The sequence below is a fragment of the Schistosoma haematobium genome, chromosome 3 (assembly GCF_000699445.3).
Source record: "Schistosoma haematobium chromosome 3, whole genome shotgun sequence".
In the NCBI taxonomy this organism is placed as follows: Eukaryota; Metazoa; Platyhelminthes; class Trematoda; order Strigeidida; family Schistosomatidae; genus Schistosoma; species Schistosoma haematobium.
The window spans coordinates 8,039,123-8,061,061 of record NC_067198.1 but is presented as its reverse complement, the minus strand read 5'-3'; the positions used below and the strand labels follow the sequence as shown (position 1 = coordinate 8,061,061).

The following is a 21,939-nucleotide window of genomic DNA, read 5'->3' as shown; positions in this document are numbered from 1 at the left end:
TGTACATTTCTTATCCCATTATTCATCACATATCTGTAGCTTATTTTCGTGTGACTATAAATATTGATTAACGCTCGACTAAATGGAGTTGGCTTACCCGCCATCTCCACTGCGCGTCGTTTCTCTTCTCTCTATTCTATCCGCTGCATATACAAAATATATATATTCAAAAGTCCATTCTCGTTATTAGACTTATTTGATTCCGTTATTGACTAACGCGATTTAGGTCGATGATTATATACGAGGATAGGCGATATATACATTTCGACAGCAATCATTCATACGATCTACTTGGAGTCAGATCTCGGGCCACTAAAGTGGAGAGCCCGCCAACAAACATCGTCCAATCTAAATGACGACAAAAATAAAGGACCCCAGAGGCCTAGGACAGAGTGGATTGGAGAATGCTGATCAGCCGCCTATGCTCCACTCTTAGTAACAGGCGTAAGTAAATATAAATATAAAGTAATATTCTAATTCGGATATTCAGATAAAAGATCAATTTTAGTTATCTAAATTAATAAATGAACAATGAATGTGGTAAAATAAATTAGAATTCTATTTTTATATGATTATTTCTCACTTGAAATTTGATATCTCTTAAGATATTATTTATTTATCAAACAAATAAAAGCTAAGGAATAACTCGATGGTTTTTTATTTATTTATCATGTTTTTTTTTCTTTTCATGTAATATATTCTATTGTTAATTGATTGAAAGACTCTAGAAGTTGCATAATTTATAATTGATGACTGGTGTAATGATTGGTGTAATATTAATTTCTAAAGGTTATTATATTTCAAAATAATATTTTCCACTTATTTAACATGTTAATATTTTCAATTTACATTTTAGAAAATCACAATATAGTGTGTTGTGTTTTTTTTCTTCACATCATTGTATTATGATGGATTAAATAAAAAAAGGTTTTATATCCTCTAAGTTTTCCCTATAAAGAAAACTATCTAAATAAAGAGTTCATAACATAGTTTGACTAAAAAAGTGTTGATTGATTGTTCAATCAATCTTGTACTGTTATATATTTATTTTTAACAAAATACTATAATATATGCATACGTAATTTTACATAGAATTTTCTATATTTTTAATACTATCAGTAAACTGAAACTGAATGATATGATACAAGTATTCCAATCTCTTGAAATATTCCAGCCAACCATAGTTCCGTATGACGGAGGAGTTATACATTTGGAATAAAACTGAAATATAATCTAAGCTTGTGTAATTTCAATAATTTGTATAGCCAAAAAATATATAAACCCATGGAATGTATGTGTTTGTTGGGAGCAATGGAGAATTCCCTCATTAACAGAGAACAAGATGAAAACACTATATTCAGTCAGTTCAGAATGATAAAAAAACAATGAACAATGAAAACGATTTTCAAATTTCCCACTGAATATATTTCAAATGAAGACAACCAATAATGATGGTCAGTCCAATGAACGGAAGGGTGGAGAGATGGATAAGTAAAAACCTCCGAAGATGGAGTGACACAGTAAATTTGTCATTAAGTTATAGGTATATAGAAGGTGCAGACAAAACGGTTACATAGCACACTTTGACCATATAATTACCAATTTTGCTACTAAATTCTGCGTATTTTCAAAAACCGTCAAAACACCAAGGTCATTTACAAACTTGTAAATACTCTCGTTTACTCTACATAAAAGAACTCAATTTTTTATATTGTGCCTACAGATCGCGGCTCAATTTAGAAGAGTTCTGAGGATCTAAGGAGCGGTCAGGAACTCATTGTCAACAGTTCACCTAACGGCCGAATGAATATTCGCACAGATTTGAAAATTATTAGTATGATATCCTTCATATGTTATCGTTTAATCTCTAGTATTTCATCCATTTCTTTATATTGATCAAACCAAATTCATCTGGTCAATTTTTTGAATTGAATCTTGGAAATTTCCACATGAAGTCCTGAAAACAAGTTGAGATTTGCCTATGAACGTACTATACTATTAAGAAAAACAAACATAAACACTAAAAATTTATAAACAACAAACTATGAGGCGTCAAGACGTCAGCTATCCAGTTAACAGAATGGTTCAAACACATATATCTTCAAATTATATGAATATGAAATATACCTCGAAATACTTACTATACATAAAAAAATATTACAACAATTAACGAAAATAGCATCAATTAATCCCCACTCCTTAGTGTTGACCTGATCTTATAGATCAAGTGGTAATGTGGCTACTATTTCAAGTGACTCGACATCTCATGCACTGTATTTCAGTATTAGATGGCTAGATGTCGTCGACGGGATATTCTGTTAATAAATAGTTTAACATAAAAAGCAAGATAATGGGTAAGAGCGAAATGTAGATTGAAAACCAGACTTAATATGTGATAAAGCATAGAAAAAAATGGATGTTTATTAAAGAAAACCTAAGTAATCCACTGAGAAAATTGTACAGTATATTGTTAGGCTTTAGTTACAGCTTCTCAACCTTGTAATAAATAAATTTCTGTTAATTTTCCTTAAAATACATGCCAACGAAAATATTTTGGGTTTTCAATATGAACTACTGTACATATATTAGAGTAGTTTACGTTTTATCAAACAAAGTTAAATGAATTTTAAGCAAAGACGGGCAGTGGCTAGCAGTGGAATCCAGGACACGCGTTTCGTCCTATTTGGGACTCATCAGCTGGATGTGCCTGCATCCGGAAGTTGATATTCACTATTATATTTCGAGTTTGAATTAGCCGTGGAATAATTTACAAAGGAATTGCTCTGTAAACAAAAGCTACAATATGATTTATGAAAGCTATAACTGACCTAAATCATGTTGCTAAGATGATATTATTAGGTTTATTCAACATTATGTTTATGTTCCTGTTGTGAACAGCGAAACAAGAAGCTATTTTTTGGGACATTATTCCATTTTATTCGAAGCTTGTAAAACACTGACATTTATTTTTGTCCCTAATCTATTCTACAGAACATAAGCTTTCGTTCGATGTATGATTCATTGGCATACCCTTTTTGTTCCGAAACTATTGTAATTTAAACATAATATTTTGCACCCTATTTTCTACTCTAATTCCCAGCCTTCGACATAATTGTATTAACACACGCCTGTTACTCCCAATGTTGCATAGGCCGCTGACCAGCATTCTCCAACCCACTCTGTCTTGGGCCTTCTTTTCTAGTTCCATCCAATTCTTGTTCATTCTTCTCATCTGTCTTCACTTCTCGGCGTAATGTGTTTTTTGGTCTTCCTCTTTTCTTTCGGCCTTGAGGATTTCATGTGAGGGCTTGTCTTGTGACGCAGTTGGGTGCTTTCTTCAATGTGTGTCCTATCCACTTCCAGCGCTTCTTCCTGATTTCTTCCTCCGCTGGGATCTGGTTTGTTCTCTCCCACAGTACGTTGTTGCTAATAGTGTCCGGCCAACGGGTCCGAACTATTTTGCGTAGACAACTGTTAATAAACACCTGTATCTTCTGGATGATAGCTTTCGTAGTTTTCCTGGTTTCCGCCCCATACAGTAGAACTGCCTTGACATTTGTATTGAAAATCCTGACCTTGGTGCTGGTTGACAGACATTTGTTTTGAGTTTCAGATGTTCTTCAGTTGTAGGGATGCTGCTCCTGCTCTGTCGTTCTGTGCCTTCACATCTGCATCAGATCCACCATGTTCATTAATGATGCTACCCAGATATGTAAAGGTTTTTACATCTTCCAAATCTTCTCCGTCAATTGTGATTGGATTGGTGCATGCTGTGTTGTATCGGACAATCTTGTTTTTCCCTTTGTGTATATTGAAACCTACTGATGCTGAGGCTGCTGCTACGCTGGTCGTCTTCTCCTGCATCTGTTGTTGCGTGTGCGATAGAATAGCCAGATCATCTGCAAAGTCTAGATCGTCCAACTGCATCTTAGATGTCCATTGTATCCCGCGCTTCCCTTCAGACGTTGACGTCATGATCCAGTCGATCACCAGGAGAAAGAGAAAGGGTGAGAGTAAGCAACCTTGCCTAACACCGGTCTTCACTTCGAACGACTTTGTCAACTGTCCTCCATGCACGATTTTGCAGTGTAATCCATCATATGAATTCTGTATGATATTGACTATCTTCTGAGGTACGCCGTAGTGTCGAAGAAGCTTCCATAGTGTTGCTCTGTCCACGCTATCAAATGCCTTTTCGTAGTCAATGAAGTTGATGTAGAGTGATGAATTCCATTCAAGTGATTGTTCCACAATGATCCGTAGAGTTGCGATTTGGTCTGTACACGATCTATCCTTACGAAATCCTGCCTGTTGGTCACGAAGTTGGACGTCTACGCAGTCCTTCATCCTGTTTAACAATACCCTGTTGCAGACTTTTCCTGGTATTGAGAGAACAGTGATGCCCCTGTAGTTATCACAGTTGCTGAGATCGCCTTTCTTTGGGATTTTGATCAGAAGTGCTTCCTCCCAGTCTGTTTGTACTTGTTCTTCATCCCAAATTTTTCTGAAGAGAATGTGGAGTATCCTTGCAGTTACAGCTACGTCTGATTTTAGTGCCTCTGCTAGAATGTTGTCTGGTCCTGCTGCTTTGCCACTCTTGATTTGTCTGATGGCCATGCTGATTTCTTCAAATGTTGGTGGGCTAACATTGATTGGGAGGTCCGTGGGGGCTGCTTCGATATTGGGTGGGTTAAGTGGGGCTGGTCGATTCAAGAGTTCTTTGAAGTTTTCTACCCACCTGTTCCGTTGTTCTTCAATGTTGGTGATTACCTTGCCTTCCTTGCTTTTCGCTGGTCGTTCTGCTTTGCTGCGATTCCCAGCGAGTTTCTTTGTCGTGTCATACAGTTGACGTTCATTGTAATGCCCTCTTCCTTTGTTTTGAAGGAGGCTTTGATGATCCTTGGTCCATGAGATTCCCATCCTATAAGTGCATTTTGTGCTTGTTTGGACAGCATCAATGCAACTCCTTGTGTATGTGGGGCATTTTCTTCATGATGGCCGGAGTATAGCAGAAGCTCCTCTAAAGCTATTTGTTGTTGTCCAACCTGCGTCCAATGTGTTTCACTTAACCCAGGCACCTCCAGGTTGTATCTCCTCATTTCTGCAGCAATTTGGAAGACATTGTACGAGTATTCCATGTACCTAAATAAATGGTCGCTCTGGTTGTCAGAAGGGGCATTGGCCTCGTGACTTCCGAAGGAATTCGGCTTTCATCATGAGGCGTCGTAGTTCTTCTAAATGAAGACCTTCTGACTCCCAGGGCAGAGTTTAAAATTTTTGAATAATTTCTTCTGGTTAGCGTTTTTTTTAGCGAGTTAGTCTTCTACGGGATGGGGTCGCTAACCCCATGCCCAACCCTCCTCCTTTATCCGGGCTTGGGACAGGCAGTAGCCTCCGGAGGGACTCCAGGCGAAGTTTGGTTTTATTTTAATATTCAAAATAAATAATTTGGTTCGTTAGATTTAATTTTTATTCGTTACATAATTATCTGAACTTTTAGATATCGGTTGATCAGTGCGTCTATATCTTCTCTAGAGTATACAATTCAAAATATCCTTTAAAGTATTTCATATTTTCTTATTTAGCTTTTATGAACACTGACATGTAAAAGCATTGATTATATTGTGTCGAAAATCTGTTAAAAATAACATTAAAACGTTATTATTATGCTTTTACATTTCTCAATATTCCAATGTGATTGTCACAAAGAGTATTCTTGTTACAGTATTTGTAAGCGTAATAAAAACTTTCAAAGTAAACATCTATCTCCATCGATATAGCACATTTTTACTCATAAAAAATTCGTCTTGCATGTAAGCGTCTAATTATGTATCATATAAATATTACTTACTTTTTTCGACCAAATCATTTAATTAAGCCGCACATTTGTAGTTATAGGTGCTTGATAAATAAGTTTATAGGAAGATAGAGAAGATGGCATCATAAAAAGATTCGAGACTTCAAACATCAAAAGGGGTTCGATAACAACCAAGGGGTTAGAGAATAAGAGGAGAATGAAAATAATCTACGAGTCAAAACTACGAGCGATAATTGACCATCTATAAAACCTCGAATCACTTTATGATGTAGTCTTTTCTTTCTATAGACTTATAAATTTATCAAACAGCTATAAATACAATTGTACGGCATAAGTAAACGATTTCTTCAGAAAGAAAATTTTCTTAGATTAATTCTTTTTCTACTCAGTGGCACAATGGGTTACTTTAATTACCTTTGTTAGCTTTATTATCTGACTACCTGAAACATCTCATTGTGGTGAAACTTAACATAAAGCACCTGATATAATGATGAGAAGACTTACGTTAGGTAAAATGATTTATTTTATATGAAAAAGACAACATATTACTGACAAAGTGTATAATATAACTGTCGGATAAACGACTTATTCTAACGTCTGTGTTATATATATATATATATATATATATATATATATTACACAAACTAAGGTATTAACTACAGGTAATCAGCAAACAGTGAGAAAACTTATAAAAGAGGGAACAATCATGGTAATCCGACTAGACAAAGCTTCCTGTGTAGTCACTCTAAAAACAGACGAATACATAAGAAAGTAAATGTTCATTTTAAATGATTCCACCAGATTTGTCATCAACAATATCCGAAAGACCTAGCAGACGCTATTTAAAATCGTCTTTAAAAAGTTGAGAGAATTCTTGAAGAAGAACTTAATCTAGAATCCTACATACAACGAACTCAAACCGAAAGGACAGCAATAACCCTACTTGTATGACTTACCTAAAACGCACAAACATAACATCACGATGAAGCCAATATTATATACAACTAAATCATATCAGTAGGCCTCAACATACACAAGGGAAAGAGCAAGATCTTGAAATTCAACACAAAGAACACCAACACAATCATACTTGATGGCGAAGCCCTGGAAGAGGTGGAAACCTACACGTACCTGGACATAGTCACCGATAAACAAGGCGGATCTGATGCAAATGTGAAGGTAAGAGCCTCTTCCCTACAATTGAAAAACATATGGAACTCACGAGAAATCATTCAGATTAAGTTCTTTTTGGTGAGAGCTCTTATGTTGAATAAATATCAGCTGGAAAATCCAGTGGGTAGAATGAAGTACTTATTAAACATTTCGGCCTACTTTACAATGGCTTCCCAGCTGATCCCAGTTCATGACAAAAATTGTCATCACATAACTCAGTGTCTGAAAAGTCGGAAAAATGAAATTTTCGCAAATACGATAAAAACGATCTTGGTGGTCTAATTATAGTATTCCGACATCAGACAGTGGGTTTTAAGCCTTATTTAAGCCCTAACGCTTCAGGCTGGGCTATTTCGCTTACTACACTACACATGTGTTGTATGCAGTATAAGCTACATGGCTATATAGAGCTGAAGGTCTCATATGAGCCTGGAGGTTCGCCATTGTTATTGTGGACGGTTCGGCATTGCTTTGGCAAGTTTTGCTGACTGTTCATGCAAAAATTGGTTTGCTGGTTAACCGATTTCATTCATACTGGTGGTTGCTTTTCAGTGTTCCCGAGGGCCATTGTCATTGAGACATTGTAAGGCATGCCGCCATTGCTAATACTAATGAGTTTGACTGTCGTGTAAGCGGAATAGGTCAACTTTGGCCTGTTCGTGCTGTGCATAATTGATTCACGCGATCATTGATCGGAATAACTATACATGTGATGTGAGTGTGTATATGAATGGTGCGAATGGTCCACCAGGGTGCTTGGTACCTGTGTGGTTGCGCCACAGGATTGAGCTGTACAATTCAGATTGTAGCGTTAAAGCCTGTACGGTGTCTGGTTCCTCTGCTAAACGGGGTTGAGCTGTACTGTTTGGGTTTTTACGTGAAAGTCCGGATGGTGTCTGGTTCTCCTGAAAACCAATGTAAAAATCATCAAATCATTTCAGACTCAAAATGAAATATGTAGTTTCTTTATCAATCTGTTCAATATATTTTCGTTGTTATTTATTCGTAAATTTTATTCAAGTTAAATTTTTAGTGGCCATGAATCTGACTCCAATTGGATTGTTCTAATTGTCATTGAAATACACAAGTTGGCTATCCTCGTATATTTAATCAACTGAAATCGCGTTAGTCAATAACGTAATTCAATAATTCGAATACGAGAATGGATATTGAATACACATATTTTGTACACTCAACGATCTGGACATGAAATGAGAGGGATAGGGCAAACAGAAGAAAGCGAAGCTAAATGACGCGCGGTGGTGTGTGAATCAACTTCATTTAATCAAGCTTTAATCAATATTTATAGTCAGATAAAAATAAGTTACAGATATATGATGGATGAGATAAGAAGTGCACACATATACGGTCATATAAAACCATTAAAGGTTGATAAGTGAATAATTAACATGGTCAAAATATGGTTTGATTAGAATGGATAAACCAGCTTGTCCGGATGCTAGAATAAGATATGTGAGCTCGACATAGGACCAGGCGCTACAAACTAATAGAATCATTATTCATGATATCGGCTACCACAAGGTAATCAGTCACTTGTGAAAACATCTCAGTCCTACAAGGTGTCAGTCGTGGCCCAAATAGCTCAATAATAACGTCTCTGGCTGCGAAGCTGTGTAACAAAGGATCGAATATACGAGAGAGCATCGATTTGTGATAATCGGAAGTATTTGAATTATAGTATGAACTAAGAATCCCAGAAATAACATAATCGGATCAAGAAGTACTAGATAACCACAAACGAATGTACCTTATTTAGAGTTCGAAATCAAGCATTCAACAAGTACTAAGGAATCATCAGTTCATTCAAGCATCACATCCGCCACAGCTTAAATTCGAGACTGAGTGTCTGTAATCGATTGTACGTCTTCTTAAGTTTATCCTGTATCTGTCCGACGTTGTGTTGGATAAAAAGTCTGTATTATCTAGAATGTGCTCATTAGTATTGGAATTAACAACCGAAATCAAAACAGACTCACCTTCTTCCTGGGATTGTGTAATCAGCATGCCGGTTGTGTACTGAAACCGCTGCAACCTAGAATTTGAACCATAAACTTTTATTCTACCCTCCCCACGAAATCATGTTGGATCTTCATATCCCCAATTTATGGATGATGTGGCTTCATTTAAAACATATTTCTCACATTGGTTATAGTAAATATTAGAAGTGTTTTTTGATAAGGATAAACAGCAGTTGATATGGAATCATCCGAATTGTAATCAAAATCGAGGTCATTTAGTACTTGTGCTTCGCATTGAACAAGTTTCCCACAAGAAACAAATGCATTATGAGGACAAATAATATTTGGTATGACATCAAGATTTGAATCTTCTGGAATAGTTTCCTCTAATTTATTAAGAATGTCATTGCAGAGTAAAGAACCATTAGAAAAATCAGCGTCCATCAAAACTACATCAGGTTTTCTATCATGACTAGGTTCATTCGACATATTTTCCTCAGATTTGCAAGAAATTTCATCAGAAACAAGTGAATCATTAGGAAAAGTCATACCTGGTACAATAACATGAGAATTCTGATAAATTGATTGATTAGAAACTTTTGTCTTACAAGGATTCTGAGTTTCATTTAACTCCAAACTGCTATATGACTCTACACTGTCTTAAAATCGTTGATAAAGATAAATGATCATTATGAATACTCGACTCAGTAGAATCAGAATTACAAAACTTAATATCAGTTGCAGCAAGATGAACAGTAGTATTACAAACTGACTGAATATGTCCAATATCACCACATTTAAAGCACCTGGAGTTACGAAATTTGCATTGATTAAAAGAGTGGAACATGCCACAGGACAAGCATTGACCAAACTTGTGCCTATTTTCGTGAACTGCATCGCAACTCCCTAATGAATTATCTGCATAACCTTCAGTATGCACTGGACTGGGATGACGTAATGCAGTGGAATTTTTTATATCCTCATGAATCATTTTATGAATTCTCCCTCTACCGCAACCGAAATTTGTATACTTAACGTAGTCTAGTAGTAGTTCCTTGAGAGCTGTATAAGAAAGCGAAATGGGCTTTTCCGGTAAAGCCAGAGTTTTTAATAAGCCATATGCTTCTTTTCCGATGAATGTGAGAGAAAGTGCTACAATATTAACATCCTCACCATCTTCCTTGGTCATAGCCCAAATTTCGAACCTTTCAAAGTAATTCTCAAAAGCATCAAGATCTGAATGTATATCCAACAATTCCACCACAGGCTACATCGTGACGCCAATGTGATAATTAGAAGTATTTGAATTATTACTGTATTTAGAATTCGAAATCAAGCATTCAACAAGTACGAAGGAATCATCAGTTCAAATTCCACTCGATTCCATCTAGATTACAGACACAACACACTAACGAGTCCACAATAACACGAAACCTAGGTTAGGTAGGGCTTTCTGTCGACTTCTTCCAAACAACACTTTCTATCCCAAAAACACTTTCGATGAAAGCAACATCAATTGCTTCAATTAGGAATTTCAGTCATTGATCATCTTCTTAGAGAAATGTCTTTTCGTTCGTGTTCATTAGGATCTACTCATTTATCTTATATTATCAAAAATGACTGTTCCCAAATGGACCTGAAAGATGGGGCATATCAATACAGAATACTAACAAAGAAACCGGTCATTCTTATCCGAAGTAAAGTTTTATAAGTGTCAAGTCTCATTCCTGAAATTCAGCTTGTTTCAACTGAATCTTGGCAAACACCTTGAGTTGGTGTGATTAACTAGCTGGAAGATGTGACTTTCGAATGTGATACTCAGTGACTTGTTAATATCGTTTTATCTTGTGAAACACATTACTCAAATTTTTATCAGTTTAAATCGGCTAAGTCAGTCAGTTTAAATCGTTCTGGACGGAATAGAAGAAGCCTTAGCTTAACGCGCCACCGCATCTAGTAGTACTGGATCACCGATGCCTCCAGGTAAGTATCTAGGTATATAAACGACAAAAGCGTAAAAAGAAAAAACTTGGTAAATCATAGTGAAATACTGTCTTGAGTCCTAAAGTGTATGTTAAGATTTCTCTTAAAGGACTTTTGAGAAGTCGCTGGGACTAGCTCAGCCGGCAGTGAATTCCAGAACTTCGTACTTCATGTCAGCAGTCGGCTTCCTGTAAATGACTCCAACTAGACACCTCGGGGTGGTAGACAATCTTACTGAGCACCATATAGATGCACCAAGTTTGAATACCTCTTGGTCGTGCACTCGATGTACTTACAAGCAAGATCTCAGGTACGTGGTTGCTCCACCCTCATTCCCGTCGCTGCGAAACCAAAACATCCGGGGTATTGCTAACTCCTGGTCCGTAAATTGAGATATCCTTGTTTCAGATATTCCTATCAAATGAGTATTATTAGTACTACTAGGTTCACGAAGTTCATCCATTTTATTCGATAAACTCGCGGTGTTCATATTTAAGCAGTTTTATGCTTCCAACTTGAAACTAGTGAACTCCCGCATCCTGCTTATCTGTTTGAGCCCAATGTGAATGGACAGGTAACCTACCTAGACGGGGTTTTCCGAGTTGGTAGTCCCTGTCCTTTCTACGTTTTTCCACTGTCTTTGCAGTCCATAAATGGAATAGTCAGCTTCAATTTCCTGTTGTGCTACACCCCAGTATCATGTGGCCCAACCGGATGCACATGGACTTCAGTTGGCAACCGGTGTCTGCTGGTACGAAATGCTTTGAGATTTGCGGCGGCCATATGGGAGGATGAGAAGGTCACCCTCATCAGTTTTTCATAAGCGAGGTAGAACTTGGCATATATGTGCTTCGGTTCAAATCACCACACACCAACCTTACCTGCCACTCAGATATGGTGGTCAGATTTACCAGAATTATGACCTTATCGAGTCATGCTGGCTGGATTACTTGTTCCTTTAAGTTATAAAATGCAAGAAGTGTCAATTAAAGAACCTTAACTTAAAGTGTGGCGGTGAAGTCGTACTGTTGACCGTACAAAAGTGTGATTCTCTTGAAGCATTTCCCACCGGCAACTAGAATCTTCAGATGCCACCTGCCCACAAATGAAGGTCATAAGAAGCACATCCTAAAAGTAATAAAGCTAAACTCACCCAAAGAATCCCCTCCTAATCAACAAAACTAATTACATTAATAAAATGAACTTGATTTTGAATAATCCGACTGGATTTCAAAAACTCGACAAGGTTAGGGATATAAATGTGAAAACAGAAATTACCGACTAATTAGTTTAAAAATTGAAGGATCAAGGTATAAATACTCCAGTCATTCAAGATACACATAAACCCGTTGGATTATACACACCACAGCTCTACGGTTTACCCAAAGTCCACAAGTCAGAACTGTGGTGGTCGGTATTCGATATAATCCTTAAACTTCGTATACAGTTCGTCTTGATAACCGTTTTATATAACGTCCCAACGGTATATTAATCAGAAGGCAAATACGAAGTGTTGATTACGTTTATTGCGAGACCACACACATATATCCAAATGTACAGATGCGTTAAACAAGCATAGAAGAGTTGTGCCGAAAGGCAAGCAAGCGAGCGAGAGCCATAGCAAAAGCGAGACGAGAGTGTGTTAGTGAGTGAGTATGAATAACATGGACATATATATAGCATGTGAAATGAATGAGTAATCGAATCAAATAATCAGTTAGTAGTAAGACTAGCAGAGTGAATAAATGCGTAGGCCGTAAGCAATATTCAAGCATACGTATTTCATACAAGCACAAAATAATAAGGGTACAATAAGTTGTTATAGTGCGGATGACTTTGTCCGCTAAATGAGTCAGCAAAAGGGCTTAACTGCGTTAGATGAGACTAAACTCATTTGCACGTGAGTCGCTATAGAACTTCCTCTTCGTTCAGTTCTAGATGCGTATAACTTACCATATCATAAAACTGCAAAGTAGTTAGTTCGAAACCCTAGATCTCCTATACAAACTAGTTGTCAGTGGAAGCGTTAAAGATGTTTAGAATTTCATTTCCAAGGTGGAACATATAAACTTTAATGGGAAACGGATGATAACTGTAGATGTTGCATCTTGTTTTCAGAGAGGTTGTTGATAAGATTGACTTCTACTGCCTTTACATTGATGATGGTTTCATTATCACTGATCAGAAAACTAGAAAAGAAATCTCGGTTACATTTCACATAAAACATTCAGCAATTGGATTTACGAGGGAAGAACTTGATAGCAAACTATATTTCCCCAGCGTCTGCTTAAACAGAAAGAAACGTGGTTCTATCAGTATAGATGCGTATAGGAATAGTTCTTCAGCCAGCCAGTACACACAATTCCTAAGCGTTTTACACATTCATTATAAGTGAAATCTATATGTCAAGCAAATAGAGCTTGAAAGATATGCTAAGGTAACACTACAAACAAGAAACTACAGCATGCTCATAATACGCTGGTTGAAATGGGTTGTTGTTATGGTTTCCAACCCAGCTACTGTTATTGCTTAGTATTCTTGGACACTACCTCATTCGACAAGTCCTTAAAACAGAACACAGGAACGTAATTACACTCTAAACAACAAGGTTTGATGGAAGTAGGAACCACAATAAGAAGAATGTTAGTTTACTAATCATTTTTACATGAGGAAATTCCAATCTACTCCAAGTATCTGCCAGTCCTCATTGATCAAGTTTTTCTAGACAATGAGAGTACCCCAACTCAATCCTGCACGGAACATGCTTTAATCCAATCTATATTCCTTTTGAGCAGATTCGTAGGATCTAGTGCCAGGGTCCACCTGTAATCGCGTGACTGGTCTGTGATCTCAATTTGTCTACCCTCTAAACAATAAGTAAATGATGTTACTCCTTACCTGAACGGAGACTGACCTGTCTGTTACAGGGGTTTTGATTTCACAAGTTCCAGTAGGACATCAAGAGGTATTCTATGCCGAGTCTCGTTGCTAGTGATCAAAGTTGCTTTCATTTGGTTGGAATGACGCATTCGAACTTCTGAGCCAACTGAAATCTCGCAAAGTATACTTTCTTCTGCACGACCCGACCAGCATTTCATGTAGGATGTACGCCACCATAGTCGTTCGTGCCGGTGGATAACCCTCGTTCCACTGATAGAAGAAACCAGACTGGTAGTGAAGGGGTCTCTATTTGGGGTGTGAGGCTATCTTCTCAAACGCACAAATTTTTCAACATCCAATATGAAATAATATGGAATATAATCCCCATACGAAATAAAGGAGTGAACGAATACTTCAGCCTTGATTTTTTGACATTTATTTAGATCGTGCTCATATCTTTCTGCCAAGTAAAGCTTCTGGTGAGCAGACTCCGTTAATCGTCTGAGTGTTCGATGTAGAATGATAGATAAGCAGGGACCTCTCTTGGTCTCCTCGGCGGTCCCCTCCCATTTTGATTTTTTCAGAGCACTTTTAAGTGTACCAACTCTAGAATGGAAACTAGGGTTTGGACTGGGGAATAAATGTCTAGGCAGTTTAGACACACGCTTTTGCCCAGTTGAAACCAAAATTAAGTGATTCGGTAAATGACGGTTCTAGATTTCATCATAAATATAAATGTACATTATTACCTAAACAAATATTACTACCATTTATTCAACCAATAATTGTTCAATCTGTAATGGAATCTAGATTACAATAAATAAATAAGTTGATAAAGGATGTAAGAGCACCAAATATATGTTATTCTATCCTTTCTAGATAGATCACGTACAGATTCGTTCGAAAGACATTATTTGGTTGCTTTATAACACAGTGTTTCCAATTCCGGAAGAGTGCTTCAATCCATGATCAAAAATGTACAATTCCAGTCAATGCAAGCAACACAATCACAGGGGGAGCAATTCTATGGCTGCCGCTGAGACTAAGTATAAACTAAAACAACGTAAATGCAGTTCGGGAAGAAATACGGAAACTCAGTGAAAGCGTAACGAAAGTAAAAATTACAATGAAATAAAAACATTACCATCTCAAATGAAATCAAAAAGACTAACAGAATGTAAAACTGAAGGAATCAATAAGAATAAACTACAAGTGTATACATGGAGGGATTTTCACACACAAAATCTTCAGAATGGATCTTACATCAATAAAGCGCCCTACTTGACCAGTGAAACGTGCGGTTCAGTGAATGATGATTTTTTTATTGCACATCTGATATTTATACTTTTTGAAATGGGAGAATTGTAGGTAATGCTAATCATCATATAATCAACAAGGCAGATATTGGCTTGTTACTAGTCATTCTCAGCTTCTGAGCCTTTAACCTAGTAATAGCATTAACACTACTGCGTATTAAATTAAGATTTACTTGTTCAGTTAACTCATTATCGTGTCTGATGTAAAGATGCCACGAGTATTTATAGTTTGACAACACTTTAACCAATAACATCTTCTATAATTGAATCCTACCCACCCTGCCCATCAAAAGTCAGAAGTGGGAAGGTCAGAAGAAATATTTGATAGGTTATCAGTATATCGAGAGGTACTGATCTAAACTGGCTAGCGGTTGCAGGAGAAGTTGAGCACGGCGTTCTCACTCGTGATCTGGTGCAGATGCGTGACCGAGCGTCTTCAGCTAGGTGAGTCCATTAAAACTGATGTGGTCAGCATCAAATGTCGAAGACTTACAGAACTATTGATTATGGGGATTTATTAACCACTACAGATCACTACCCGATTATGGGGTAGTGATGACCATAAGACGTGGCCAACTAGAAGTTTAAACCCAACGTGTTTTTCGTTAGTAAACACTCTTCTGATAGCTTTCTATGTTCGGCAGCGTCTGGTCGTCTTTCCTTACTACAAGAGGCCATGTGGTACAATATAATAATTAAGAAACGGGTACAGTGAAAATTTCGACTCATAGTAAACTTCATCGTTCTTTCATCTTTCCCGGCCGTCCTAGAAAACAAAAAGAAAGGATACGTAAACGCATGTCGAATTATACTCGTATGTGTAGAGACACAAAATGGGTGGAAAGGAAAATAAACTAATACACATGTGTTTCGTAAACATGCAATGGCGTAAAAACGATTTTCGCAGAATGATTGGTCTGGCTTTTGAAAAAAAAAGAACATTTACACATAAAAGCGAGCATATTAGCAACAAAAAACTTGTTTTCTGGAATGAAATATATAGATATAAACATATTAAAAAGTTTTTTTGACATAATACAAAGAAAAACCGAGACGAAACGAAATTTTATTTAGTGTCATACGTGCAGTAATCATTCAAGTGTTCCGGAAACCTTACCCTTCTTCCACAATGCGTTGTTTTGAATCAGTTGTCAGATGCCATCGAAGTGTCATCGTGATTGCTGGCTATTAGATGAGGTATCGTACCTTTTGATTACACCGAAGAAAAATCGACATGAATAGGATTTTCTTCTAAGTACGCGGCTTCGATGCAGTCGGCGCTGATGCTATCGTTAGTTCCATTCTTATCGGTTGTATGGTACTTAGGTTCATGCTGAAGAACTTTAAAGGGTCCTTCATATGCTGTTTCAAGAGGTTGTCGATGTGAGTCGTGACATACAAAGACGTGTGCACTATGTCGTAAGGCAGGTTGAACGAAAACACTAGTTGACTGAGGTCGAGTGGAAATAGATTAAACTGAACGTATTGCATCTACAAGCCCATAGTCAGTGAATAACGTGGAGGACCCACGAATTCTCCTGGAAGTCGGATTGTCGGTCCATAAACGAGTTGAGCTGCAGTTTATCCATTGTAAGCTTTCACTACATTGCGAATACCGAGTAACATGAGTAGACAATCGTCGGTCCACTCTGAAACGTTTTCAGCTAATAAGAAAGCTTTAAGCTGTCGGTGAAAGCGTTCTACCAACCCATTTGCCTGTTAGTCGTAGCTGGTCTCTCGGAATCGCGTAATCTTTAGTGGTGTAGTAAGACAACGTAGAAGTCCGGATTCGAACTGGCGTCCACGGTCTGTGGTGATAGTTGAAAGACAGCCGGAGTTTGCTATCCACTGTTTGGCACGGTCCACTGTTTCAGCAGTAATGTCCTTGACGAGTACTGCTTCTGGCCATCGAGTGAAGCGGTTTACACAAGTTAAAAGAGTATCCATTTGAACCTGGTAAGAGTCCTATCAAATCCAGACGAACATGGTTGAAACGGGCGTCTCAAGTCTTAAAAGGGCCCAATGGACATTTGCAGCGCCTAATTAATTTAGATTTCTGGCAAGAGTGTTCCCACTCCCTTACGTCTTTATCCATACTAGGCCATCAAAATCGTTTTGCTATGAGCCTGATGAACTCCGCCTGTAGCTCTTCTAGAGTTACCACCGGTCCCAAGCTCGAGTAACGGAGGAGGGCTGTGCATGGGGTTAGCAACTCCATCCCGCAGAAAACTAACTCGCTAAAAAACGATAACCAGAAAAAATAATTCAAACCATTTAAACACTGCCCTGGGAGTCAGAAGGTATTCATTTAGGAGAAATATGACGCCTCATGGTGAAAGCCGAGTCCCTTCGGAAGCCACGAGGCCGATGCCCCTCCTAAGAACCAGAGCAACAATTTTTATAGGTACATGGAACGTACGGACAATGTGGGAGACCGGGAAGACCAGTCAAATAGCAACGGAAATGAGGAGAAACAACTTGGAAGTACTGGGAATCAGCGAAACCCATCGGATGCTGCTATACTCCGATCACGAAGAGGAAAATGCTCCACACACTCAGGGAGTTGCTCTAATGCTGTCCAAATTAGCACGAAATTCACTTATAGGATGGGAATCTCACGGATCCAGTATAATCAAAGTATCATTCAAAACAAAGAAGGAGGGGATCACAATGAATTTTATCCAATGTTATACACCCACCAATGACAGTAACGACGACATTAAAGATCAATCCTATGAGCGGCTGCAATCAATCATAGAAAAGTGCTCAAGAAAGGAACTCACCATTCTGATGGGAGATCTAAACGCCAAGGTCGGGATAGACAACACTGGATATGAAGACATAATGGGACGACATGGACTGGGAGAGAGAAACGAAAATGGAGAAAGATTTGCGAATTTGTGTGCATTCAACAAATTGGTCATAGGAGGCACAATATTTCCACACAAACGTATGCACAAGGCTACATGGACCTCATCGGACCGCACCACAGAGAACAAGATAGATCATATTTGCATCAATAAAAAGTTTCCAAGGACAATAAAAGATGTGAGAACCATGGGGAGGATCTGACAAAGCTTCAGATCACCACCTGGTTGTGGCCAATTTAAAACTGAAGCTAAAGAAGAACTGGACAAACAGCACTACAAAGGTTCAATACAGCCCTCCTTCGAGATACTGACAAACTCAATGAATTCAAGATAAATCTCAACAACAGGTTCCAAGCCTCACAGGATCTACTGAAGGGAGAAGAATCTACTATGGAGGACAACTGGAAAGGGATAAAGAAAGCACTAATTTCAACGTGTCAAGAGGTTCTGGGCCGAAAGAAGCATAATCATAAAGAACAGATCTCTAAAGAAACACTGGACAGGATCAAAAAAAAGGAAAAACGAGAACACAGCAATTAGCAACAACCGAACAAGGACAGAGAAAGTCAAGGAACACGCTAAAAACACGGAAGCAAACAAGCAGGTGAAGAAGAGCATTAGAGCCGACAAGCAGAAATACGTGAAAGGCCCAGCAACGACATGGGAAAAAGCTTCAGGAGAAGGAAGTATGAGACAGCTATATGATACAATGAAGAAACTGGCAGGGAAATGTTAAACCAGAGAGGCCAGTTAAAGACAAAGGAGGCAAGTCAATCACTGAGATTCAAGAATAGAGGAATAGATGGGTAGAACATATTGGGGAACTCTCGAATAGACCAGCTCCATTGAATCCACCGGACATCGAAGCAACAACTACAAACCATCCCATATATATCACTCCACCAACGATCGGAGAGACCAGGATGGCCATCAGAAAAATCAAGATTAGGAAAGCAGCAGGACCTGATAGTATACCAGCTGGAGCACCAAAGTCAGATATAGAAGCAACCACAAGCATACTTCACATCCCATTGAGAAAGATTTGAGAAGACAAGTGCAGACGGACTGAAAAGAAGGAGAACTCATTAAGATGCCAAGAAAAGGAGATGTGAGCAACTGGAAAACTACAGAGGCATCACACTACTGTCAGTACCAGGAAAAGTTTTCAACAGAGTGTTGCTAAACTGGATGGAAGACACAGTAGATGACCAACTTCAAGATCAACAAGCTGGATTCCGTAAGGATCGGTCGTGCACAGACCAAATTGTGACACTACGGATCATCGTCGAACAATCAATTGAGTGGAACTCGTCACTGTACATCAACTTCATTGATTATGAAAAGGCATTTGACAGTGTGGATAGGAGAACGTTATGGAAACTTCTGTGACACTACGGAGTTTCTGAGGAGATTGTCAACACTATCCGGAACTCATACGACGGACTACATGCAAGGTCGTGCATGGAGGATAGCTGACAGACGCATTCCAAGTAAGCACCGGAGTCAGACAAGGCTGTCTACTCTCTCCATTCCTCTTTCTTCTGGTGGTCGACTGGATTATGAAGACCTCGACATCTGAGGGAAAACACGGAATACAATAAACAACTCAGAATCAATTAGACGATTTTAACTTCGCAGATGACCTAGCCCTTCTGTCCGATACACACGAACAAATGCAGATAAAGACAGCCAGTGAAGCAGCAGGCTCTGCATCAGTAGGTCTCGGCATACACAAGGGGAAAACCAATGTCCTCAAATACAACACGTAGAACAGTAATCCAATCACACTTGATGGCGAAACTCTGGAAGATGTGGAATCCTTCAATACCTGGGAAGCATAATCGATGCAGACGTAAACGCGAGGATTGGCAAAGCAAGGACAGCATTCCTACAGTTGGACAATATATACAACTCAAAACAACTGTCAACCAATATCAAAGTGAGAATCTTCAATACGAATGTCAAGGCAGATCTACTGTACGGAGCTGAAACTTGGAGAACTACAACAACCATCATCAAGAAGGTGCAAGTATTTATAAATAGCTGTCTACGCAAGATACTAAACATCCATTGGCCGGATACCATCAGCAACAGCCTTCTCTGCGAGATAACAAACCAGCTTCCAGCCAAAGAAGCAATTAGGAAAAGACGATGGAAATGGATAGGACATACACTACTCAAATCGTCAAACTGCATCACGAGACAAGCCCTAACTTGGAATCCTGTAGGGAAGCGAAAAAGAGGAAGGCCAAAGAACACTTTACGTCGGTAAATAGAAGCAGATATGTAAAGGATGAATAACAACTGGAAGGAGCTGGAAAAGACTGCCAAGGACAGGGCTGGATGGAGAATGATGGTGAGCGGCCTATGCTCTTTTACGAGGAGTAACAGTTGTAGGTAAGTAAGTAAGTACCAGTCACAACTCAACCTAAGTAAGATATCACGTTTGCCCCCAAATCCCCTGGTACGGCCGAGAATGGGGAGAGTTCGCTCTCCCTTTCGAAATGGTCTCACATGGCCACGAGTATATAGCCTCTGCCAGGGAAGTCCTACTCACTGCCTTCTCGTGGCGAGGGTGTTGTTTACGAAAATGAGAGGACGAAAAGCGAGTGTCCGGCGCTTTAACCGGATTCCAAATCAACGGTGCACATGGGCTCCAGTATGGCGTATGAACCAATCGTTGGTCACCGGCTACCATGGGAATGTATCTCCTCACGATGCTCCACTGCCTTGTGGACCAGATCCTCAAGTCGAAGGCTCGGGGTGTGGCCTCCTAAGAAAACCACCTGCTTCGGTTTGGGCACCCGGGTAGTATCACAGCCCTCACACATATCGAATGAGAATTGTGTGGCGCATATGTACTTGGTGCTTCCTTGTACCAATATCTATATGTTAAAATAAAATAAATAAATATAAACAAGAGAACATTCAGGTACGAAACGGTTTGTCTTTTTACATTTTCATGAGTTGCTATGATACTTAGCTTAATAGTGAGTTAGTTCTTTAAGCTAATTAATGATTTCTACCTCATCTGGATTTTCAGATTAGTTTGGAGGAACGACACAAAAACATTATAAGATTGCTTAGACAAATACTTATATGTGAACTATTGATAATCAGACTTGATTTTATTCAACCTCAATCAACAAAATTAAAAACCACTTTGTTTTGACATAAAAGTAAGGTGACTTATAAACGAGTAAAAATGTGACTGATATGGCTTAACCTTTGTGGTGATTCCCAGCAAAAGGAGCTTATAAACGGTATGTCGATACACTAGTTTGATAATAATATACCAAGAAAATTAATAGTAAAAACCATAAGTGCCTGTCTGTTAATAAAACCAAGGTAACAAAATATAGTTAGAATGACAAAGAGTATATTAAACAAACAAATAACAATTATTATGAACTGAATGTTACTCGAAAGCTGCCTCGTGAGAATAACAACCACAAATAAGTTCACTCGATTAACGAAGGTTACTCTGCAAGTAATTGCACCAATGGCGTATTGAGAAAGATTGCGTCCAATAGTATTATAATATAATAATCCGTGCCAGAATTCCAACGTGGTGTCTGAAGGGCTTAAGGGATGTTATAACACCATTATTGACTTCAATCAAAAACCGTGGTCAATAAAGCAGAAGGAAAGACGGTATGGTTTTGTATTTTCAAACCACGCGGTAGTAAAAACAACGTATATATTACTCATCGAAACAATTATCATCGTTATTAGCAAGTAATACAGAAAAACAACAGATATTGAATAAAAATGAAGTTACATATAAAGTGTGACAAACTAGGGAGAAAATACGGTTTTTATTTTGTCTTTACAAAAATCATTGAATATATGTCACCATACCTTTCATAAAATTCATGGTACATCCTCTAAAAATAACAGATCTGAAATCAAAGTACGAT

The 21,939-nt window shown here is 38.3% G+C and overlaps 1 protein-coding gene across 1 annotated transcript; it reads right to left on the bottom strand.

Annotated features, from left to right (window-relative positions):
* Positions 1–539: 539 nt before the first annotated feature.
* On the bottom strand, positions 540–21,732 carry MS3_00004927 (uncharacterized protein). Its single transcript, XM_051212915.1, has 2 exons — positions 14,583–21,732; positions 540–14,546 (listed from the first exon to the last, which is right to left on the bottom strand). Exon 2 carries the CDS (start codon positions 10,157–10,159, stop codon positions 9,611–9,613), a length of 549 nt encoding a protein of 182 aa, XP_051068838.1. The 5' UTR covers positions 10,160–14,546; positions 14,583–21,732; the 3' UTR covers positions 540–9,610.
* Between the last annotated feature and the right edge of the window lie 207 nt (positions 21,733–21,939).